This window comes from Carettochelys insculpta, chromosome 2, assembly GCF_033958435.1.
Source record: "Carettochelys insculpta isolate YL-2023 chromosome 2, ASM3395843v1, whole genome shotgun sequence".
Classification (NCBI taxonomy): Eukaryota; Metazoa; Chordata; order Testudines; family Carettochelyidae; genus Carettochelys; species Carettochelys insculpta.
The window spans coordinates 38,591,820-38,615,670 of NC_134138.1; the positions used below are offsets into that span (position 1 = coordinate 38,591,820).

Sequence of the window (23,851 nt, forward strand, 5' to 3'; positions counted from 1 at the left end):
TACAAGTGGATTTCTGAAGCTGAAAATAGTCTGTTGTGCTTTGTCTGCAGTGCTAAAGATTACAGTCTTCCTATCCTCTCTCATAAATATCTTAGTGACACTAATAATACCTAACAGATGTTGTCTTAAGGAAAACTGGCTGCTCAGCAAGCAAGACATGCATGAATTTAGTACAAATCTTATGACATTTATGTAAGTTCTGTGAAATGTAGATTTTAGGCACATAGAAAATTGTCTCTATTCCTACAAAAAATTATTAAAAACAAAAAGTAATTCCACTTAAAAATTCAATTCAAAATTCCCTATCTTAAACATGAAATCCAGGAATCAGTCAGTCAAAAGGTAACTTATTTAAAAGTAGGTTTAAGAAAGAGTAAAGAATCGAACTTCAAACAAGCTATGCTGTGGAATATGACAATGTGAATAATATGAAATCTCTGGTCAAGGTGTGCAATTTGTCATAATATTTGTATTCAGACAACATCTAGGTTTAGCACCCAGCAAATGGATGCGGGTAGGTGGATGGTAAGGGAAGCAGTAATAGAATGTTTAAAAGGACTAGCTAAGCACACACAGTGCAGATTTTGATTTTGTATGGTTTGTGAAAATGAATGAATCTGTCAGGCCACATCGTCAGGTACTGTCATTAACTATTTTACCATCAGTTTCATTGTGATGATGACAGAGGCATCTTTGTAAAATTAATTAGGGGAGGTCATACCAGGCACCCAGGGCAGCATGGAAGAAGGCATGAATGAACAAACAATACCCATGTGTCCCATTTATGTGATATATATGATGCTCTATCACTTTAGGAAGAGCTGCCTGGAAGGAGGGACCTGCAATTGTCACCTGCCAGATGCTTCTGTGGTAGAATGTTGCTAGTTTTGCTGCTAGTGCAACAAACAATTGCACAACCTGTTTGGGATCAGCAGCTTTTGTGTAATCCGTCCAGTGTACACATGGTGATGCACAATGCTATACAATATGTGCCAATGGTTGCAAAAAGATGAGCTATTAGATTACAAAAACAGATGTGACTGTTGTCCAGCAATGCAAATACATCTCAGTTGCTTATTCTCCCAAAAGTGTAAATGGGATTGTTCATCTGGTTCTGCTATAGCCTAGATGGCCAAGTCAGTGCAAACAGGGCTGCTTGGTGAACTGAAGCCCCGTCTGTCAACAAAAGGGCCCCAGACTGTCTACATGGCTCTTTTACTGACAGGTTGAGAAAGGCATTGTGCCTGAACACAGAGAGGTATAATGCTGCCAGTGGCTGTGCTGAGTTTTGTCGACAGACTGTTCACAAAGCACATTTTACGTAGAGATGCTCCATGGGTTTTTCTGACAAAAGCCCAGTTTTGCCAGAAAAACCCTCTCGTGTAGAAGTAGACAGTGTAATGTTTGTGTGCTGATCAACACAAGCAGAACTTCTGAGTCTGTCAGATGATCTAGACCCTCTTCAGGCGCCTCCTTGTTGGCAGATCATCATAAAATGAACACACAGACAAAATGTGCACTGTGAAACACCCCCAATTAAATCAGGTAATAATGTGTATTGAGACCCTTTCACTTGTTTTGCTAAATGCCCGCAGCAGTCAGTAAAATGAGCAAAAGGGTCCCAGTACACATTATTACCTGGTCTAATTGGGTATTTTAAAAGACTGAGCCACAGTACATATTTTACACATCATCCAGATTTTACGGACATTTTCTAGATGCAAAACAAAAAAGCAGTCCAGTAGCACTTTAAAGACTAACAAAATAACTTATTAGGTGATGAGCTTTCGTGGGACAGACCCACTTCTTCAGATCATAGCCATACCAGAGCAGACTCAATATGCACATTTTTTTCTCAGTAATGGCTTGAGCATAGTGCTTATTTGAATTGAGATTATTTGCCAAGTAAATGACAATTTCAAACTATTTTCAATAAATATACCTTTCTTTGACTGATTCTTGTAATGTTGCTCTCATGGCTGAATTGCACATGATTTGCATACTTAAAAAACAAAATCTCTTTATGAATGTTTGTGGATATATATGCACATGTGAAATCAATTACATGTTTGCAAAATCTAGCATTTCCAGAATCTATAGAAAATTCTTAAGGCTTTGTACATTTATGCATGTCTCTCACCATTGCAGCTGTATGTCCCCTTAGAACTGCATCTGTTAGCTATTGTCAATTTAAATAAGCTTTTTTTATACAAAAAGCTGGGGAGGCTGTAATTTTGGCTATTACTGGCAAAGCACAACTCTTTTGTATTTGGCATTACCAATTCCTTTAAAGAGATCTATAAATGTTGGATATTTATCTAAAGTTGCTTGAGGTTCAGATGCAATTGTTGTTCTTGTTTAAACCATGGTGAATTGCCTATTGATCATTGTTAAGGTCCTCTTCTAAGAAGTCCATACTTGGAGATATTTAAAGGTAAACTGAAAAAATCATAAAAAAGTACCAGATGGCATAAGCCTGAACCTGTAAGGTGGTGGATTAGACAACATGATAGGTCTTCTCATATTCAGTTTCTATGAGTTTTCTCATCTAAATCATTTATTAATCAGTTATTTGGTAACTGAAGTTCATAGGACTTTTGCCCATTGCACGCATGGGAATACTACTAGACCCTAAATTCTTTCCTGGTTATCTTAGACACATAACAGCAGGATTTTTTTTTCATATTTTAATGTAATTAGGTATACCAGAAACTGTCTGTGCATTTCCTTCCAATAAAATAGTGGAATACTGGAACTGGAAGAAACCTTGAAAGGTCATAAAGTCCAATATCCTGCACTCTTGCAGGACCAACATCCCTGCCAGATGTTTGTCTAACCTGCCTTAAAATCACCAGTGATGGAGGTTCCACAACATTCTCAGGCAATTTATTCTATTACTTAACCATGCTGACAGGATGATTTTTTCCTAATGTCCAACTTAAACCTCCCTTGCTGCAAATTAAGCCCACTTCTACTTGTCCTTCCATCAGAGGTTAAAGTGGACAGTTTTTCTCTTTCCTTCTTGTAAAAACCTTTTAGGTACCTGAAAGCTGTTATCCTGTCTCCTTTCAGTCTGCTCTTTTTAAGAATTATCAACTTGTTTGTATTATTCTGCATGCCCTAAAAAGTGCCTACGAATTTGTAAAAGCTTTGTGTAATTGAGTAACTTATACGTGTAACAGTGCATGGATTCTTGTTCTTTATCATGCTAAAGTTTAGGAAATATAGTCCTGTCGGTCTATAACTTTTATATTTTGGGAATGTTATGCACCCTCATGAAAGTAACAATGAAATCTAGGACCACTATGATTTTATATAGTGTTAGCAGAGCTAGTCAAATTTCAGGAGATATTGGAGTCGCTCTTGATTTATATGGGAGAAATACAGGCATAATCAGACACATCTCTTTGATATTCCATCTAGAAATCTCTTTTGTCCATTGCTTCAAAGTGATTTGGGGATATTTAATTAATGCCACAAATAGGCCCACCAACAGGATGTAGTGGGGGAATAAAGAGGGTAGTTGCACAGGGCCTGGCAGTTCAAAGGGACCTGGAGTTCTGACAGCAGTGGCAGATGGAGCCCCAGGCCCCTTTGAACTTCTGCGGCAATGCTGCTCTACTGCTCCACACAGCTGTGAGGGAAGGGGGGCCTAGTCCACAGTCTGAGCAATGCTGAGGTCTGATGCCCTAGGCTCCGCCACTTCTGCCCTTGGCCCCAACATTTGCAGGTTCTGGGCAGGACCCCCTTCCCACTTGCTTCAGGGCCAATGGTGGCTGTCAGCCCCATTGATTACAAATGACTATACTACAGTATGTGACTACAGAATAGTATGGATTAAAAATACCACATGGGTTTCAAGATGAATAAATTGGGGTTTGAGCCAGCAGTATATGAATTCTTCCTGTCCCTCTGGCCTCTCTTTAGACCAGTGTTTTGCAACTAGGGGTACGAATACCATGGGGAGTACACCAAAATCTTCCAGGGGGTACATCAACTCATTTAGATATTTGCCTAGTTTTACAACAGGCTACATATAAAAAACACCAGTGGAGACAGTACAATCCAAAAGTTCATTCAGACAATGAATCATAGAATCCTACGGCTGGAAGGGACCTCAAGAGGTCATTGAGTCCAGACCCCTGCTTCAAGCAAGATCAGCCCCAAATAAATCATCCCAGCCATGACTATATCAAGCTGGGACTTAAAAACCTGTAGGGATGGAGATTCTGCCACCTCTCCAGGCAATGCATTCCAGTGCTTCACCACCCCTGGTGAAGTGTTTTTCATATCATACAACCTACTCTTCTCCTTCTGTAACGTCAGACCATTGGTCCTTCTTCTCCCATATATCACCACTGAGAAGAGTTTCTCTCCATCCTCTGTAGAGCCCCACTTCAGGAAGCTGAAGGCTGCTATTAAATCACCCCTCAGTCTTCTCTTCTGTAACCTAAATATGCCCAAATCCCTCAGCCTCTCCTCATACGTCACGTGGTCCAGCCCCTGAATCATTTTTGTTGCCCTCTACTGAACCTGCTCCAGCACGTCCACATCCTTTCTCTGCTGGTGTGGGGGGGCGGGAGGGCACAAAACTGGATCCAGTACTCCAGCTTTTCCCTCAACAATGCCAATTAGAGGGGAACAACCACGTTTCTAGATCTGCTCGAAATGCTCCTCCTAATGCACCCCAACATGCTGTTAGGCTTCTTGGCTACAAGGGCACATTGGTTACTCATATCCAGCTTTTCATCCACCATAATCCCTAGGTCCCTTTTCACTGTACTGCTGCTTAGCCAGTCGGTCCCTAGCCCATAAAATGCTTGGGATTGTTCCGTGCCAAGTGCAGGACTCCTCAATTCTTCCTGTTGAACTGCATCTGATTTCTTTTGGCCCTATTCTCCAATTTATCTAGGTCACTCTGGATCCTTTCTCTACCCTCCAACATATATACTTCTCCCCCAAGCTTGGTGTCATCCACAAACGTGCCAAGTGTGCATTCTAGTCCCTCGTACAGGTCATTAATAAAGATGTTGAACAACACTGGACCCAGAACCGAGCCTTGGGGAACACCACTTGAAACTGACCATCCAGATATTGAGCCATTGACCACTACCCTTTGGGCCCAGCCGTCAAGCCAGCATTCTATCCATCTTACAGTCCATGGATCCAATCCATACTTCCTTAATTTATGGGCAAGAATGTTGTGGGAGACTGTATCAAAAGCTTTGCTGAAGTCAAGGTAGATCAGCTGCATTAACAAGGGACAGGGATAGCTTCATGGTTCAAGCATTGGCCTGCTAAGCCCAGGGTTGTGAGTTTAATCCTTGTGAATCCCATTTAGGGATTGCAGCAAATAGATGTCCAGGGTGGTGCTTGGTCCTGCCAAGGGGTTTGGACTAGATGACCTCCTGAGGTCCGTTCCAGGAAATGCATATCTCCAATTGTAATCACAATTTTTTGGGAAGGAACAATCAGTTTCACACATACAGAATGGGGAGAGACTGTCTAGGAATGACTACAGCAGAAAGGGATCTAGAGGTTATAGTGGACCACAAGCTAAATATGAGTCAACAGTGTGATGCTGTTGCAAAAAAAGCAAACATGATTCTAGGATGCATTAACAGGTATGTTGTGAACAAGACACAAGAAGTCATTCTGCTGCACCACTCTGCACTGGTTAGGCCTCAGCTGGAGTATTGCATCCAGTTCTGGGCACCACAGTTCCAGAAAGATGTGGAGAAATTAGAGAGGGTCCAGAAAAGAGTAACAAGAATGATCAAAGGTCTACAGAATGTGACCTATGAAGAAAGGCTGAAAGAATTGGGCTTGTTTAGTTTGGAAAGGAGAAGATTGAAGGGCAATATGATAGCAGTTTTCAGGTATCTAAAGGGTGTCATAAGGAGGAAGGAGAAAACATGTTCTTTTTGGCCCCTGAGGGTAGAACAAGGGGCAATGGACTTAAACTGCAGCAAGGGAGGTTTAGGTTGGCCATTAGGAAAAAGTTCCTAGCTGTCAGGGTGGTCAAACACTGGAATAAATTGCCAAGGGAGGTTGTGGAATCTCCATCACTGGAGATATTTAAGAACAGGTTAGATAAATGTCCATCGGGGTGGTTTAGACAGTACTTGGTCCTGCCATTAGGGCAGGGGGCTGGACTCAATGACCTCTCGAGGTCCCTTCCAGTCCTAGTATTCTATGATTCTATGATTCCTTGTTTTGAACAGCCTGCTGTTCATATAGTACTAAATGATGCCTTCTATCCAGAAAGTCTTCACCCTCTCTGATGGGCCTGATGGCTGATATTTGCGCATCAAGTCCTCTAACCTTCTACTTCAAAATGGCAACCAGCTTGCACTTGTGACATACAAAATTCTTTCTGTTGTCCAGAAGGAAGACAAACATGGCATATGCCATGCAGGTCACAACAGCAGACTTCTCAGTCGACATGTCACTATCCATTTTCCCCCTTTTTTCAGAGTGTTCCCCTTGAAGGGCACAAGAGAAACAAACCTATAAGAAAGGGACAGCTGGTATGGGGCTGCCCTGCAAGGTGAAATTACAGGCAAACTCCCTGTTTGCTGTGGCTGCCTTCTGATAAGGCTGCTGGCTAGCTGGCAGCCAATGACTTGTTTCTATTGCTTCATATGCCTTACACTGAAATAAATGTAAGTGGGATATTTCTATTCCAATTCATTTATTTGAGAATAAGATGGTAGAAGGTCAGTAAGTTTTCAGTAGTATTCTGTGATATTTTTGCATGTTGTTGAAAGTGGTCTTTGAGTGAGGTGTAACTTGGTGGTATGCAAAATAAATCTGATTCCTGAAAAGGGTACAGGATTCTGGAAGGATTGAATGGCACTTGTTTCAAGACTTCAGATTACTTTAGGACCATGTTTCTCAACCAGTGATACACATAACCTCAGGGATACACAAGAGAAGTCTGGGGGTACTTATATATTAGTTTTTTTGAAAAAGCGGTACTCTATTAAAAGGTTGAGAAACACTGATTTAGACTACCAGCATGGCCATCAGTTGAACTGTGATTTCTTTATGTTTTACTGAGCATGATAATATAGAACATGAATGAGCATGAATAAATTAGTTAATATGCTTAAGAACAAAATACATCAACAGTATGTTCATAGCTAGCTAGCTCATCTTGTCTTTGATTTGTAGCATAAACCAAATTACTGAAAAGATTAATTTCAGTTAAACATGAAATTAGTTACACACAATCTCTACAAATGCTCTTCTGTTAATATAAATAATCATTCTTTGGGAGCACCTGCATCTACATTTTGTGGAAATGAGTGGAGAATCAGGGGGGATAGTCATTCTCAGGTTCCACTGACTGTACTTTAAATCTTGACCACACTTAAAGCAGCCTGTTCTCATACAAAAACCCTACTGAACAAACAAATCCCAGGGCTTTTAAGATTCAGATAGAAGCCATTCTTTAGGCTGAATTGATAAAGAAAAGTGTCATGCATCAATTTTCTGATGGCCCTTACTTCAGATCCTGTGCTTCTGGGTTCTACTGAACTCAATGGAATGTTTGGAAGCCCTGGAAGAATTCTGTAATAACTTTCCACGAGTATGTGCAGACTTCAGAAGCATGAGAGCCATAACACAATTAAGGTGTTGGTCAAATGTGGCCAGAAACAGGACAGCTTTGCAGTTATAAAATTAAGAATTGTTTAAAAAAAACAACTTTACAAAGGTTTTGCAAAACATTGCTTGGTTTCACTCTGAAGTCTGAGTTCCAGTATTAAGAGCCTTTTCAGTCTCACCCATTGGAAAAGAGAACAGCTCACGGTTTATCTTTTAGGTCGTTTTCTGTACGAATTTAATTCCTACCCTGCACCAACACCTGAATTCCATTTCAAGCAGCTTTTTAAAGATGACATCAGAAGCAGCTCAGTAGGCCTGTTACAACTTATTAACCTATTGTGTAACATTTCATGCCTGTAGGCATTTGGTACATCAGCATATACTGCACCCTACAGAAAGGGTCACACTGAAGTTCCTAAACAGTGGGGGCTGGTAGAAGGGTTTCAAGGGCTGCTGGGCCTTTTCAGACATAAATTGAAAAGACCATATAAGACTGTTCATCACCAGTCCTTTAATTTAATTTTTTCTTGCTCTGATTTGCACCCTGCATGTTTCATAGAACCTTCACAATTTTTTTCTCTCCTTTAAAGGTTTTAAAACTGGATTCCAGTAGTGGCTACACCAATATCAAATACAGAGGTAAAATGATATTGAACAGAGGTATCATCCAAACAGGAAACATTGATATGTTTTGTATAACAACCAATCAGTACATTAAAAAGGCAGACTAGCAGCATTCTTAAAATAATGGTATTATTTTGATAATAAATATTAAGATGAACTACTGTTATTATCCCAATTCAGCCAATGAATAACTGGTTTTATAAATCTGATATAAAATATTCTTTTTCCATATATCCCCAGAATAACTATACATTCTGCAAAGATCCTGCTGCATGTTCTATTTGTTTTAGGTTCTACTATTCGAAGGGGGTGCCACACATCATGACATTCATTTTGAGTTATTCAGTGCTGTTCAGAAAGGTAAGAACGGATTAGCCATACTTTCCTGAATTCCAATTATGGTTTTAACTGTTTGAACATAGGTCATCTGCCATATGTGTCCATCTAATTTGTACCATCTTACAGAACTGTTAATGAAGAGTAGTTTCTAGTAGTGCATGGAGCACAAAGGGCACTGTGTGGAAAGAGGTAGTAAAGTATATCTTCCTGAAAGGCCATCAGACTGCAATAACCATTGGTATAAGAAGCCAAAAATTGTTTCCTGATCACCTTCCATACAGCAGGAATATATTTCAGTGGTTTACCTTGCCTAAGAGGCTTGAAATACTCTTGCTGACTACAGCCATTCAAGCATCACGTTCTCCACTACAATTACTTTTAAAGGCTTCATTAAGCACTGGCAGTAATAAGTCCCTTTCTAAATTTAAGGTAAATAAGCCTTTACATCTCCCAGTTGTGGAATACTCCCATAAAGGGAATATGCAAGATGAGTATATGAGCCCTTTCCTCTTCTACCCCTGCAGCATGCTATGGCCTTTATAGATTTAGTCCAAAATGCAGAAGTTACTAATAACAAGTTCTCTTACTCAGGCAGCTATATACATAATTAAAGATGAGGTTTGTCAGCTATATGTAAAAACATTAAAACTTTAGTTAGTACTTAAACACAAACAAGTAAAATTGGAGCTACATAATCGAAGAATCATGGAATCTTAGGACTGGAAGGGAACTTGAGAGGTCATCTAGTCCAGTCCCCTGCACTCATGGAAGCATTGAGTATTATTTCTTAAGTATTATCCTTGACAATTGTTTATCTAACCTGCTCTTAAAATTCTCCATTGTTGGAGATTCTGCAACCTCCCTAGGCAATTTATTCCATTGTTTAACTACCCTAACAAGAGTTTTTTCCTAGTATCCAACATAAACTGCCTTTGCTGCAGTTTAAGCCCACTGCTTCTTGTCTTATTCTCAGAGGACAAGAAGAACAATTTTCTCCCTCCTCCTCCTAGCAATCTTTGATGGGTTTGAAAACTTTTTGTCTCCCTCAGTCTTCTCTTCGTCAAGTTAAATAAACCCCTTTTTTTTCAATTTTTCCTCATATGTCATTTTCTTGACCTTGGGTCATTTTTGTTGGTGTTCCCTGGACTTTCTCCGGTTCGTACATATCTTTCCTGAAATGTGGTGCCCAGAACAGAGGCTACGAGAGGCTTAATTCTTTAATGCAATTAAGAATATTCACTGTTGTATGGAATTGTTTGAGACTTAACATATTAATATCGTCTGCTACATGGATATTAAATAAATTAGTTTAGAAGTGAGTTATAGCTTCCTACAACACTCTGAAAGCAAAAGCTTAGTGAAACGAAAGCAAATGAGGAATTAAAAAGTGTGTAAAGGATTTGCTGCAAGCTCTTTCTGCATAAACTTAAGCAGTCAATAATGGATGATTAATATCAGCATTGAAAGAGACAAGCATCACATCATGATACCACAGTGTGTAGGAGCTGATATCAACCATATTATAATGACACATCAAATAACAGAGAGACAAAGTGGGTTAAATAATACCGTATATTGGACCAACTTCTGGTGGTGAGAGAGACAAGCTTTTACTTCTTCAGAAGTAGATCAAAAAAAAAAAAAAGAAAAGAAAAGAAAGAAAGAAATTACCTTACCTACCCTGTCTCTCTGCTACCATGGCACCACCATTGCTACAAAAACAGTGCAAACACCAAATTGTAGGTAACTGTATCACCTCCATTAATGTAGCACTTGAGCACCTCATGATTTTTATTGTATTTATCCTCACAACGTTCCTGTGCAGGTTGGGAAGCACTATCCCCATTTTCCTGGTGGAGTACTGAAGCACAGAGGCTAAGTAGCCTGCCCAGTGTTGCACAGGAAGTCTGAGAGCACAGAAAAGTCATTTCTGGTCCCTCAAATCCTGGACTAGAACCTTAATCATCCATCCCCTTTAATAGCTCATTGATGTACCTTTCCACACGACAAAAAGAAATTAGAAAAGAGGTAACATTTAGAATGCAGCAACTTGAATACTGCTAAGACCATGAGAGAAGGGAAGAAAGAATGTGCAAGTGGACAAGAAGAATAAGATCAGGGGAAAAAAAGAGGGGTGCGGGGTGAGTGGAGGGGAGTTTCCTGGGTGTCGGTGAAGTCAAAGTTTGGTCCTTTGCTAACATTATGGTATCCTGCAGAAGAACTCACCTGTAAAGATTTAATAAGAAACTACTTGTCTTGAACTATTAAGGCTGCATAAAAGGATTCACTTTGCTGCATTTAGTGAACAACGGGTTGGTTTGAAATTTTAACTGTACTATCTTTGTCTCTGCTACAGGTACTACTATTTCACCATTTAAAGAAACCTTTTCTGGGATGGCCATTTTGTGAAATTCTTTCCACATCAAGCATATAACAACCTATATTGGGAATGGAGAAGAAAAGGTAAACTTTTGTGCTGTTTAAGAAAGCCCAACTGGAAAGAACTAAAGATGAGAACTTAAGATGTTGGAGATTAAAGTCCAGGACCCCCATGGTAACGTTCTCCGAAATCCCTCCTGTTCCATACATACAGCCAATTACACACGTATGGTTGAAATGATGGTGTTGGGAAGTGTGATGTGGTTCAGGGGTTAAAATGTCAGAGATTAAAGTCCAGAACCCCACCCAAAAGTGACTACCACTCAGCAGATAGAAGAGGGGGGTTATTAGTTAGTGGGGACACAGCGTAGCACACAGGTATCAGTACAACAGCCAGGAACAGTCAGTCCAATATATCTTGGGAAGAGGATGCCCGAGGGGAGCCCCCAAGCCAGGGTCTTGGGTCCCCCCTTTGTCCCTCTCCTCCAGCCGAAGCTAACTGCCTTCCCACTCCGGGGTGTCTCATTCAAAAACAGCCTGACAGAGGTGTCACCTGGTCATCTAGGTTACTAGTGGCTCAGGCCCCAGTTAGGCAGAGGTATCACCTGGTTGCCTAGATTACAAATGACTGTGGCCTGGTCACCAGAGTTACATACACAGGCACCCCCCACTTCGTCACAGGTGCAGAGGGGATGTGGTTTCTCCAGAGACATCCTTTAGGTGAAGGATTTATTAAAAGGAATAGTCTTGTGGTATGCACATGCTGTCTTCCTTCAGAGCAGGGTGGATACCACAAGATAACAGGATAACAGACCATCTTTCAGTTGAAAACAGCATGGCTCCATGGCCAGGGTCAATACAACTTCCTCTGGAGTCAGGTCTGCAGCCCAGTGGCTGAGGTCAATATGACTATACCCCTGGAATCAGGGCTAGGGAAGTGAATACAGTCACCCTTGGCGTAAGGGTGTAGTGGCTGGAGTCGATACAGTCACTGCTAGGGTCAGGGTGGTGTTGCCTAATGGTAGGAGTTAGTACAATTACCCTTCTGGTCAGGGCTGTATGGCCTAGGAGCTGGAGTCGGTATGATAGCCCTTATGGCCAGGGAGGTGTGGCCTAGTAACCAAGTTGGCAGTTCCTCCTCTGTGAGGACCCCTGGATTCCCCAGTGGGAGTCATTCCTTGGAACTGCAGCTCCTGGACGTTCGCTAAATGCAGTAGGTCATAGATCTGACCTCTGAGTCATCGGGTTCCTGCAGTTTGTGAATGTAGCAGCTCCAGCCCTGGAGCCTCTACTGATCATCTCGCCTCAGTGGTCAGCCTAGAATGAGCTGGGCTGCTCCATTTTATACTGAGACAGCAGTTGGATCATGCTCAGTATAGTCTGAAGAGTGGGATTACCACTGCACAGTATGTCAGCTTAACCCTTTCTTGCCTAGTGCAGCATATCCAGGCCCCATCACAGAGATACATCATGTCTTAGTACAGAGAAGGTAGAAGCTGATAAAATACAAATAGAAACTGGAGAGAAACAGTCAAATGGAAAGGAGTCCCACACACTCACATCACATACCAGAGTACATATATGAATGACAGAGTAGGTTGCACTGGTGGACGAGTGGCACTGTATGGGAAAAGCATGATAAAAGAGGCTCAAATTAGATGTATAATTCAAATTAAAGAACAGTGAGATGATCAAAAATGCCATAATGGCTAAGCAACAGAGTAAAAGAGGCTGCAAGAGGCAATGAGGCATCCTTTAAAAGTTAGAAGTCAAATCCTACTAAGGGAAGTAGAAAGGATCATAAACTCTGGCAAGTCGAGTGAAACAGTATAATTAGGCAGGACAAACAAGAATTTGAAAAGTAACTAGCAAAAGACAAAAACTTGTTAATTTTTTAAGTATATCAGAAGCAGGAATCCTGACAAATGAGCAGTGGGACCATGAGATGACCAAGCTGCTGAAGAAGTACTCAAGGAACACAGGGCACTGAAGCTAAAGGGAGGATAGTTGATGTAATGCCGATTTTTAAAAAATGCTCCAGGGTTGACTCTAACAATAACAGGCTGCTGCCTCAGTATAAAACTATCAGTGGAGTCTCTAGGGCTGCAGCTGCTACAATTGACTGCAATACCTCATCAGTATAATTCTCTGAAGGTGTGCATGTGGTAAAGGGTGATCCAGTTGATATACAGATTAATATAAATGCTCTGTTCCAGTCCAGCTGCCAACTCCTTCCTGGCCGGGCTGCTGGAGGTAGGCCCTGGCAATGCAAATATCGATTTGAGCCCCAGCCCGAGCCCCAGGGATACTGCTCCAACCCTGAGACTCTCTGGTTCTGGAACATCTGTGGTCCTTCTGGACCACGGATGTTGTTGGTCAAGAGAGTCCTAAATTTGGAAGGAGCCATCTGTAGTGTTCTTGGGCTTTCAGAAAGCTTTTGACAACTTTCTTCATCTAAGCCTCTTAAGCAAGGTAAGCAAGCATGGGATAAGTACGAAAATCATTGCATGGATCAATCTTTGCTTAAAAGCTAGTAAACAAAGGATAGGAATAAACAATTTTCGGAATGGAGATAGGTAAATAGTGATTTCTCTGTGGGATCTGCACTGGGACCATGCTGTTCATCATATTCATAAACTATCTGAAAAACGTGATACACAGTGATGTGGTAAAATTTGTAGGTGATAAAAAATATTCAAGATAGTGAAGTCCAAAGCTGACTGCATACTTACAAAGGGAACACAATAAAAGCAAGCAAATGGGTAACAAAATTGCAAATGAAATTCAGTGTTGATAAATGCAAAGTAACACACACTGGAAAAAAATAATCCCAAGTATACATACACATTGTAAATCCAAGTCTACATTAGCTGTTACCAGTCAAGAAAGAGCTCTTGAAATCAGTGTAGATAATTCTCTGAAAACATCAGATTTATGTGCCATGTCAACCAAAAATGTAACAGAATGTTCATTAAGAAAAGCATAGATATTAATATAAAAGTATCATAATGCCACCATATAATGCACACACCTTGAATACTTCATATTGTTCTGGAAGTCCCATCTCACATAAAAGATATATTAGGATTAGAAAAAATATATGTAAAGAATGAAATGATTACAGGATGGGATAGCTTCCATGTAAAGAAAAATTTGAAAAAAAAAAAAGATTGGGACTGTTCAGTCTACAAAAGGAACTACTAAAGGAAGCATAATAGAGGCTGAATGGTGGGGAAGAATTAATAGAAAAGTGTTATTTACCTCTTCACATAAACTGGGGTCACCCACTGAAATTAGTAGGCAGCTAGTTTAAAACAAACTAAGGAAAGTACTTCCTTACACAATGGACAGTCAATCTGTAGAACACACTGCCAGCAGATGTGGTAAAAAGTATAAGTGGGTTCAGATAAGAATGAGATAAATTCATGGATGTTCATTCCATCAAAGGCTGTTAGCAACGATGGTCATGGATGCAGTCCCATGATCAGGGTATTCCTAAACCATTCCTTGCCAGAAGATGGGCAGTAAGGGATGCATCACTCAAATAGCCTTACCCATGTTCTATGAGGTTTACAAAAAGTTGAAAAAGAGACCTAGCTCTTGGTTTTAATGATGATAAACAAGTTGACAAAATATGTTAAACAATCACAGGAACATACAGACTGCTTATTTTAAAAAGTCAATGAAAGGTAATCTAGCAGCATAAATAATATGCATAGTGAGGAACAAGTGTTTGTGCTCTGCAGTTGCAGACCACATATACTCTTTGCTTTACTGATTAGGTAATCTTATCATAAATCTGGATAGAAATATACAGAAAGATGTAACTCAGCAATATGCCCCCAAATGAAGGCAGATAATACTAGCTACAGGCCATGTGGATTTGTGTGATTGATGCCCCTGCAGGAAGACTGAATAACATTACAACTGAGCAAGCTGTCTCATTTATATGCAGTACCTAGGAAGTGCTGTTTCAATGAGAGGTGGGTCAGATAAATCGGAATTAATGAGAAAGCCCTCAGATGATCTTGTAAGATTTGGTCCCAAAATGTTATAGTGAAAGCAAATGCATGTAGCACAGATAGAACTATCTAAAACTGAGGTAAGCACATATTCATTAGTATAGAATAGCTCTGTTTAATAACTTTTACCTAGTCAAAACTCTGTGGGGTTGAGTATGTGCTGAGAATATCATAAATGGGAGAATTCATAGCTTTACATGCAAGGTTGCTATATGTGTGTCACTGATATTATTGACCAGCTAGTTATATGATATTATTGACCAGCTAGTTATTAGTTTTCAAATGATACCTCATCAGGCACATTTTGTACAAAGTTTATCACAATAGCATATAGGGTATGAATACAGTAAAGCTTTCAGTTACACTTTCTAAGGAAAAACAAAGAGGGGTTTGGACACATTTGACCTCCATGAGAAATGGAAAAAAGTTGTTCCTCTGTGGCAAGCCATGCTGATGTTCATGATTTAGTTTTCCATGGTTTTCATAAGGAATAAAGCTGAAGGTAGTTTTCCAGTAATGCATTTGGAGGAGGGGAGAGGGTTAAATCCTACAATAATTACTCAGGTAAAACTTGCTTTTGTTACAATTTATTTGTGTCCTGTGGATTTGTGTCCTTTGGGGGAAGATTTTCAAAGGTACAACTCTCATTGAAAGTTAATGGGAGCAAGGCTGTTAAGTCTTGTTAGTGTTTTAATTATTCTAAATTCAGACACAGTGGGGAATATTCCATTACTCATTTTTAAATTAAAAATCATATTGAATTGTTTTTTACCCATATATTGATTTATTCTCTCTTTATATTATTGAGGATGTGAGTGACGTAAGAATAAATTTGAATATTGATTAGGCTAAGTCAGTCACACCAGAGCAATGGACTGGACTAAAACTGAGTCCTTACCAATGCTCCCAGGATTTTACCCCGCGACCCTGCTCGCCGTCTACGGTGGGTCTAATCACAACGGGGTTTCAGGGTGTGTGAACTGCGCTGCTGCGGTGTGTTTACCCAAGGAAGAAATGCGGACAAGGTGTTAGGTTCAAACAGGGAGAAAGGATTTATTTAACAAAATAAAAGTGTGGATTATGGTAAGCTAGGTGACACAAAATATATGGACCCTTGTTTTTTTGAAATAAGCACAGGATTTAAATACTAATTGGCTTATAGCCTTAAAGAATAGGTAACTGCTATAACAGCACTGCTATCTAACCCCTTAGCTACTTACTGCGCTTCTGGGACGGGCCGTGCAGCCTTCGATGCGTGCTGTAAAATGGATAGGATAACTTCAGAGCTGTATTGTATTTATTTATTCCTGGATCTTCCTGAGGTTCACCAGGTCGCTCAACCCTTGGCCGACTACCGCGGGGAGCAGATCTTACTTAGAATAAGAATTTGCCTGCGCTAAGCTAGGTCAATTCTCTAGTTAAGTGGGTTGCCCTGCTGGCCAAGCAGGGGAGAGCCCAGTATATGCGGGGTTTCCTTCTGAGAGGTTATCCCCTTAGTTAAATGGTGGGGTTTTCCTAGTTAAAGGTTATCCCCTTAAAAATGGTACTGCCTATTTCGACCACCTTGTTATGGTAGCCCTTTATTGCAGACCTTCATTACCCTTAAAGGGTTACTAAGAACACCAGGGTTTTCCCTTTATAGGGTTATCCCTGACCGCTCTACCCTCCTAAATAGTGGGGAGCTTATAGCTCTGGATTATAATTATAAAGCAGTTTGCCTAACTACCCTTCTGTGTGCATGTAATAGTTTTAGGCTAGACCAATAGCATTGGCCTCCTGTGCCTTTACACAGAGACAAGGGGTACAAAATATAAGACGTAGATCATGGACTTGGGGAAGTCCCAATCCACTCTCTGTTACAAAACTATATAAAGCTATTCTTACATTAACTGCTCACCAAATTACTTATATTGACTTTAAACCCAGACCACAAATACCTCCTTATTCCTGCTCTGTAATCCAGGCGCTGGGCCTGTAGTTCTCTTCGAGCTAGGAAGCTATGACCCTCACGGCGCGCTTGTACGGCAGCCGCGTCAGGTCAGATAGTAAAGGAGGAAGAAAAAGAGAGCCAGGAGGAAAAACCGGCTTGGTTAACAAAAACCTCCTGTGTTTTTTAGGAACGACCGTGATATTTCAGACACCGGCCTGAGCTAGGGTCGGTGACTGGAAGGGCAGGGTCGCTGCTGCGGTTTCCCCGTGCAGGGCACCGTTGTTTAGGCGGTGCAGTCTGCCAGACAAACCCTCCGGATAAAAGAACCGGAGCCTTACTAGTGATTTTTTGCTCTTTGTAGACTGCAGCTCTTCTGGTCTTCTGGCTGGAACTCTTCTGTTCTTCGTCGGCCCACGGCGGCTAGCGAGCGATGACTGACACGCAGGTCAGCTTCGGCTCTTCCGCCAGCGATGTTCGGCTACAGGCTCAGTCCAGCTCTTAGCTCAGTCCTTCTCTGTAGTCTTCTTTCTTCTTTGTCTGCTCTCCTCTGAGGTCTGGTCCGGAATGCCCCAAGCAGGGCTGCTCTCCTGAATATATGCTGCCTGGGTGGACCTGTTTGACAACTTCTGCCTGCTAGGTCCTCCTCAGTGCCACAATGTATCAAAGGGGCATTTGACTACTACATATGTATAAGGATTCTAAATTAACCAATTAATTTGAAACCTTTCAAACCATAACTTCATACATATTCATAGCCCGCCGAATATTAATTGCAACTGTCATTCTCTAACTGTCATTTTCCAGCGGCCATTTTGTGTATCTAAACACCATTTTAACAGTAAATATATTTTTCAATTTATCTAATTTTGATGTGGTTTGTGAGGGAAATATGTCACCACTGCTGGTAAAGCAGATTATAAATTTTAAATGCTTAGCTTAAGGGCTGTTTGGTCAGGATGCAGGGCAACCACACAGACACCACGGCTCATGGACAGGGACATATAAATCACCTCAGAAGAGGATTTTTCTACATGCCCCCGTGGCCATGGACAGGAGCTGCATGATGACTGCATCCACTTAGGTACGACCCATGATGACCCAGGTACAATCACACTGACTAGTGGGCCCACTCATCCTGTACTTCCCTTGCAAGAACTCAGGAACGGCCGCCAGCAGCAGATGGCGCCACCCGTCCTGGAACCTGGACTGGGAGACAGGTACAGTGACCCCAGCAAGCCAGCGCCACCCATCCTGCGCCGCCTACGGTCCATCCTAAGCCCAAACGATGGTTTGATGTTAGAGGATAAGGACACAACCGGGACCACATAACAGGACACGCGGACACAACACTCACCCCACGTTGGGGATATTGCGCCATGCCCCCGTGACCCTGACAGAGGCGGAGCGGTTCACTCCATATCCAATCATCCAGCCTATAAGTTAAGACTTAATAGTTAAACAACTATGCGCCGAATTAGACAACTATAGTTCCCGCACAAAACACATTTACATTTATGCTCTAGGCTTGTATCATTACCCTGACCTGAAGTAGGCTACACATGCTAATACAAGTTTTACAACAAGGTATATAACTAAAACTGCTATTATAATCATAAAAAATAAAGCAATTCCCTTAAATATTTGGGTACCCACATATCCCAGTTTGTCGGTGACCCATGACCACAGATCCCACACAGGTGGTGCCGGCGGAACATAGGCCACACGCATTATATGGTCTGCTCTGTTAAAAACCTTATTTGCATTATCTGGAATGTATACACAGCACTGTTTTCCAAAAATCGCACAGACACCTCCCTTGTCCGCGAGAATCATATCTAACGCTATTCGATTTTAGATCACAGCCTGACGGATCTGATGATGTTCATCAGCTAACTCCTTGAGGGATTGCCCCGTCTCATTGGCCACAACCTCTAAGACTGATTGTAGTCTGAGGACTGCTCCACCAACTCTTGCGACACCAACTGGTGGTAGTAGGGCCCAGCCTATCGTTTCCTGCATAGTTAGAGGCTTTCTGTTTTTTATATCTTGTTGTGCTTGCTCCAAATCTCTCTTTCGCCTAGCTAAGGGGCTCCGACCCCAAAATGTCTTTCGGTTATGTTTAGGCTTGGGGATGACATCCTGAGAAAAGGATTCGTCAGGCACTACTTCGTCGTCCTCCTGGTCACTTGTACCAGGGACTCTATTGGTTTCAACCTCAAAATCAAAATTTATCCCTAAAGCGTAGGGAAAAGCGTTACCTATACCCCCCTGCGGTAAGGTTTTGCGGATGTGCAGGGAAGGCAACAGGTAGGCTAAATAGCAGGAGCCATGCCAATATGCTGGGAGTACTTTATATGCTTTGTCACCGCACACCCAGTAATGGCCGGTGATAGCATAGAGCGGCTGGTTGCAGCTTCCCTTACCCTGTTGAGGGTTGGATTGTAACGAGGCCGCAGCTCCTCGATAGTAGCCAGAGAAAGGCCATGGGGCTCCCCCTGAAGGTGTACAATTCCAGAGCATAGAACCATTTGTTCGTGCACAATTTTTTCCCTGGTCGTTGTTTTCAGACCAGTATGACTTGACACATGGGAAATACATGGTTCCCCAAGATTGTGGGAGTGCCATACCCTTACTTAAAACATAGGTTTCGCATTTGCTTTTACCAACAAAAATGTCTTTGTGCTCTTTAAGCTGCCATTCTAGCCTTTGTGAACCAGCACGTGATTTAGAGTTGCCGGGTACCTGGACTACCTTCTGCTCATACAAATTAGAACCATTACACACAAAACACCAATGTCCCTTTTTTCTTTCCACTACCAAATAGTCAGGACGTTTGGCTTGTGTTCCTTCCCAAGTGGTCTTCCTCTGACCAATACATTTTGTCATGTTCTGGGTGGTCAGAGGAATAGGTATCATGGGAATTCCAACTCTGCTGGTAGCAGGGAAGACACTGCATATCCAGCAGTCGGTTTTGTTTAGAGCTTTTGCCACCAAGGTTGCGGTTCTAATAAATGCATTGCTTTCCCAGTTTTGTAGTTTACCGTTTACAACACAGGTCATGGCCAGTAGTAACAACAGCATAATGCAAACCTAAAACGAGAAAAATTAACATTATTATCTCATAAAATTATGCAACTGAATTGTAGCCTATTCCCTTTTATTTAACCAATTGTGGTGTACCAGCATGTTTTTCGGGGGACCCAAATAATAGGTATTAGGGTATTCCCTGATTTTTTGAATAGTGTCAGCGAAAGGTTTTCCCGCTCCTTCACCGGGAAGCGTTACCCATACTTTTTGGCCTTTGGCATAGACCGGCCGCCAAGGTTCTTTTTGTTTGGGCTGTATGTTCGGCCATCTAGACACCGCCCGATTTATATTTAGCAAAGCTGTGTCTAAATATGTATGCCAGCCCTTATAGTCTGCATTGGGGTTTAAAATTTTTAGTTGAGTTTTTAATACCCCAATTTTTCTTTCCACTACCCCATTACTTTGCGGATGGTAAGGAGTGTGGAAATGCCACCGAGTATTCCACGCCTTCATTTGTTGTTCAACTTCTTTTGAATTGAAGGGAGGTCCATTGTCAGACTGGACCTCGGTAGGTACAGACCAATTGGCTGCACACTTAGACAAAAGCCGAATTATATCCTTGGCTGTAGACTTTTTTGTGGGAACCGCCCAGACTTGACGGGATCCCAAATCAACAACCACTAAAGCTTTTGGGAATAGTTTTGCCCCCGGCAGCGGGCCCATTAGGTCCACCTGCCAGGTAGAACCTGGTTTGAAATAAGCCGGATCTAACGCGCTAACCTGTGACCTTGGCCGATTCATTCTTTTGTTGACATTACAGGTTAAGCAGCCTCTGGCGATCTGTTGCCAGGTTTTATGGGACACATATGGGCTTCCCATCTCTCTTTTCCAGATTTCCTCGCATGTTTTTGGGCCCCAGTCACCCCATTCTTGGTGGAACCACTGCGCCACATTTAGGGAATTTCCAGAGTTGTCTGCCAGACCAACTTCTGGAGCCAAATCATTTTCTTTTTGAAGATGGTGATCTAAGAATTCATGCAAAGGATTGGAGTCTGGTTTATGGGAAGGACAATGGACCAAATACCAGGGTCTTGGCTTTTGTTCGATTCTTTGAAAGATTTGGTCCCAGTGGTGAGAATAAGCAGTGGGTTTTGCCTCTTTGGACAAGACTCTAATTACATACTCCGAGTCTATTCCTAAGACTGGAGCTTCCAGCTTGTGCTTGTCGTTAGCATGCTGGATTGCATAGAGTATTCCCTTTACTTCTGCCTCTTGAGCAGATATTTTTAATGGCTCCGTCACAATCTTCAAATAGTGACACTTGGAGCAATAAATTCCTGCTTTAGGGTAATGCTTGGTAGACCCATCGCAGAACAACCAAGGCTCTTGGCTATCTGTTTTTATAACCAATGATTTTGGCTTGTTCTCAGCAGGTATAGGAGTGTTAACCAGTGTCCAAGACATCCACGAGGAATGTGCCTCGTAAAGCAACTGTACCCAAGTGGTGCTTTCTCCCCCAAACTCCAAGGGATACTCTGATTTTAACCACTGCAATGATTTAACTGCTGGTCCCTTTACCGTCCCATGGTAATGGTTCCAAATCCTGGCTTCTTTTAGTGCGAGAAGTACCTTCCCATATGGCCCATAGTTTAGCTGACTAGGCTGCAGTTTTTTAACTACACGGCCAACAGGCTGATTTTGTTGGGCAGCTTCTATTGTTATTTGGTCAGGTGTATAATCTATAGTAATGGTTATAGGTTTTTGCGGATCTATCCGCGCCAAAGGCTGGGGATTTTTTAGAGTCTCCAGGAGCATTTCATATGCTATTTTTTGACCTGGAGTCCATTTTATTTTGTCCCCTTTCTTTAATTTTCTTTGTAGAATGGCTAAATTTGGAGCCATTTTTATGGGTATTAAAAACTGGTGGTAATTTAAATACCCTAGCACCTCCTGTAACTGTTTTTTGGTTTCTGGAGGACGTGCAATCCATTCATTTAATTTTTCTTTCTCAATTTCTGTATACCAGTTAGTAAGATTTGTTTTAATTCCTAGGAAACTAAACTCAGTTTTGGGGGCTAACTGAGACTTTTCCTCATTTATTCTCCAGCCATCTGCTTTTAGCTGGGTAATTACCTCTTGGGTAAGCTTTTTGACAGCGTGTTCCTCTTTCCCCACTATGGCAACGTCATCCACATAATACATCACCTCACAATTTTGAGGGACAACCACCTTTTCTAGCGTTTTAGCTAAATGTTGTGTAGCGACTGCTGGTGAGTTTTTATATCCCTGGGGAAAAACCTTCCACCGGAACATCTGCCCATTGAATTGAAAATTTAGGACACCCTGCGGGTCATGCATGGGTACCTGATAAAACATATCTTTGAGGTCCAATGTGCACCCCCAAAGATAGTTTTTGTTGCTGATAACTTCCTCTATATGTGGTCTGTCCCACTTTACGACGTAGGGTGTTTCAGCAAAATGGTCATTGGCCTTACGGTAATCTATGACCATTCTATATTTCTTGTTACTAGGCTCTGAACCGGGTTTTAGAATCCCCCAGGCGCTACTGATGTATTTGGTTTCATAGATTCTGGCTATTTTATCCTCCTTTGTTAGGTCTTTTAGGAGGGTATTTATAGCTTCTATGGCATCTTTCCCTTTGGTTGGGATTACATTAGATTTCCAGTTTGGGGGATTTGTTAACTGAGGTGTGTGTACATTTGATAATTTTGGAGCAGTAATCTCCACTGGGAGTGTTGACAAGATGTGCTGCAATTGAAATTCCCGGATGGAGTCCACTCCAATCAAGTTCCGGGCGCCCAATATAGCCCTTGTTCTTTTTCTTTCCCCGTCTGGTAGCTTTAAAGTGACTTTTACTACTGGGGCTTCTTTTAATTCATTTACCCCTTGTACCCACAACTTTGCGTTTGTTGTTTTATGGGCGACGTCAGGGGAGATGACATTTATTTGGGCTTCCGTGTCTATTAGAAATTGGTGGGACTGATCTGTTTCATCTAACAAAGGCTACGTCTACACGTGCACCCAACATCGAAATAGGCTATTTCGATGAATAACGTCTACACGTCCTCCAGGGCCGGCAACGTTGATGTTCAACTTCGACGTTGCTTAGCCCGACATCGAAATAGGCGCAGCGAGGGAACGTCTACACGTCAAAGTAGCACACATCGAAATAGGGATGCCAGGCACAGCTGCAGACAGGGTCAACGGGCGGACTAGCGCTTCCGGGGCAACAGCTAGCCGCTCCCTTAAAGGGCCCCTCCCACATACACTCAGCCTGCACAGCACGCGGTCTGAGGAGCCATATAGGCACACAGACCCCGAGCGCCGCAGTCATGGACCCCCAGCAGCAGCAGCAGCTAGAGGTCCACCCAACCCTCCCGGCAGGAGCAGGGCTTCCCCTGGCTCATGCCATGTTGGGGGCAGCTGAGCATCTTCTTGCCCCAGGGGAGGAAATGCCCCCAGGGCAGCAGAGCTCAGCCCCTACCCCTGCAGCACCCCGCCCCACCCCCCGCCTCACACGCCGGCAGCTGTGGAGCTACCCCACCAGCACCGACTGGTGGGAGCGGCTGGTGCTTGGGAAGTGGGACGACGACCACTGGCTCAGGAACTTCAGGATGACCCGCCAGACATTCCTGGAGCTGTGCCAGTGGCTCAGCCCCGCACTCAGGCACCGGGACACTGCCATGCGGCGTGCCCTCCCTGTGGAGAAACGGGTCGGCATCGCTGTCTGGAAGCTGGCCACTCCGGACAGCTACTGATCCGTGGGGCAGCAGTTTGGTGTCGGAAAGGCCACCGTCGGGGCTGTCTTCATGGAGGTAAGAGAACCCACAGGGGGAGGCCAGGCCAGGGCAGGGCAGGGCAGGGCCATGCACAACCTGCTCACCCCTCATTGGGGCTG

General features: G+C 42.4%; 1 protein-coding gene across 1 annotated transcript in view; it reads left to right on the plus strand.

The window, feature by feature from the left end:
- LOC142008242 (uncharacterized) overlaps positions 1-17,927 on the plus strand; it is a 29,428-nt gene extending 11,501 nt beyond the window's left edge. Inside the window, exons 4-6 of the mRNA XM_074985434.1 lie at positions 8,526-8,595; positions 10,931-11,037; positions 17,267-17,927. Of these exons, the coding sequence (XP_074841535.1) occupies positions 8,526-8,595; positions 10,931-11,008 (148 nt within the window). The 3' untranslated portion in view covers positions 11,009-11,037; positions 17,267-17,927. The remainder of the gene's footprint in view (positions 1-8,525; positions 8,596-10,930; positions 11,038-17,266) is intronic.
- Positions 17,928-23,851: the final 5,924 nt, after the last annotated feature.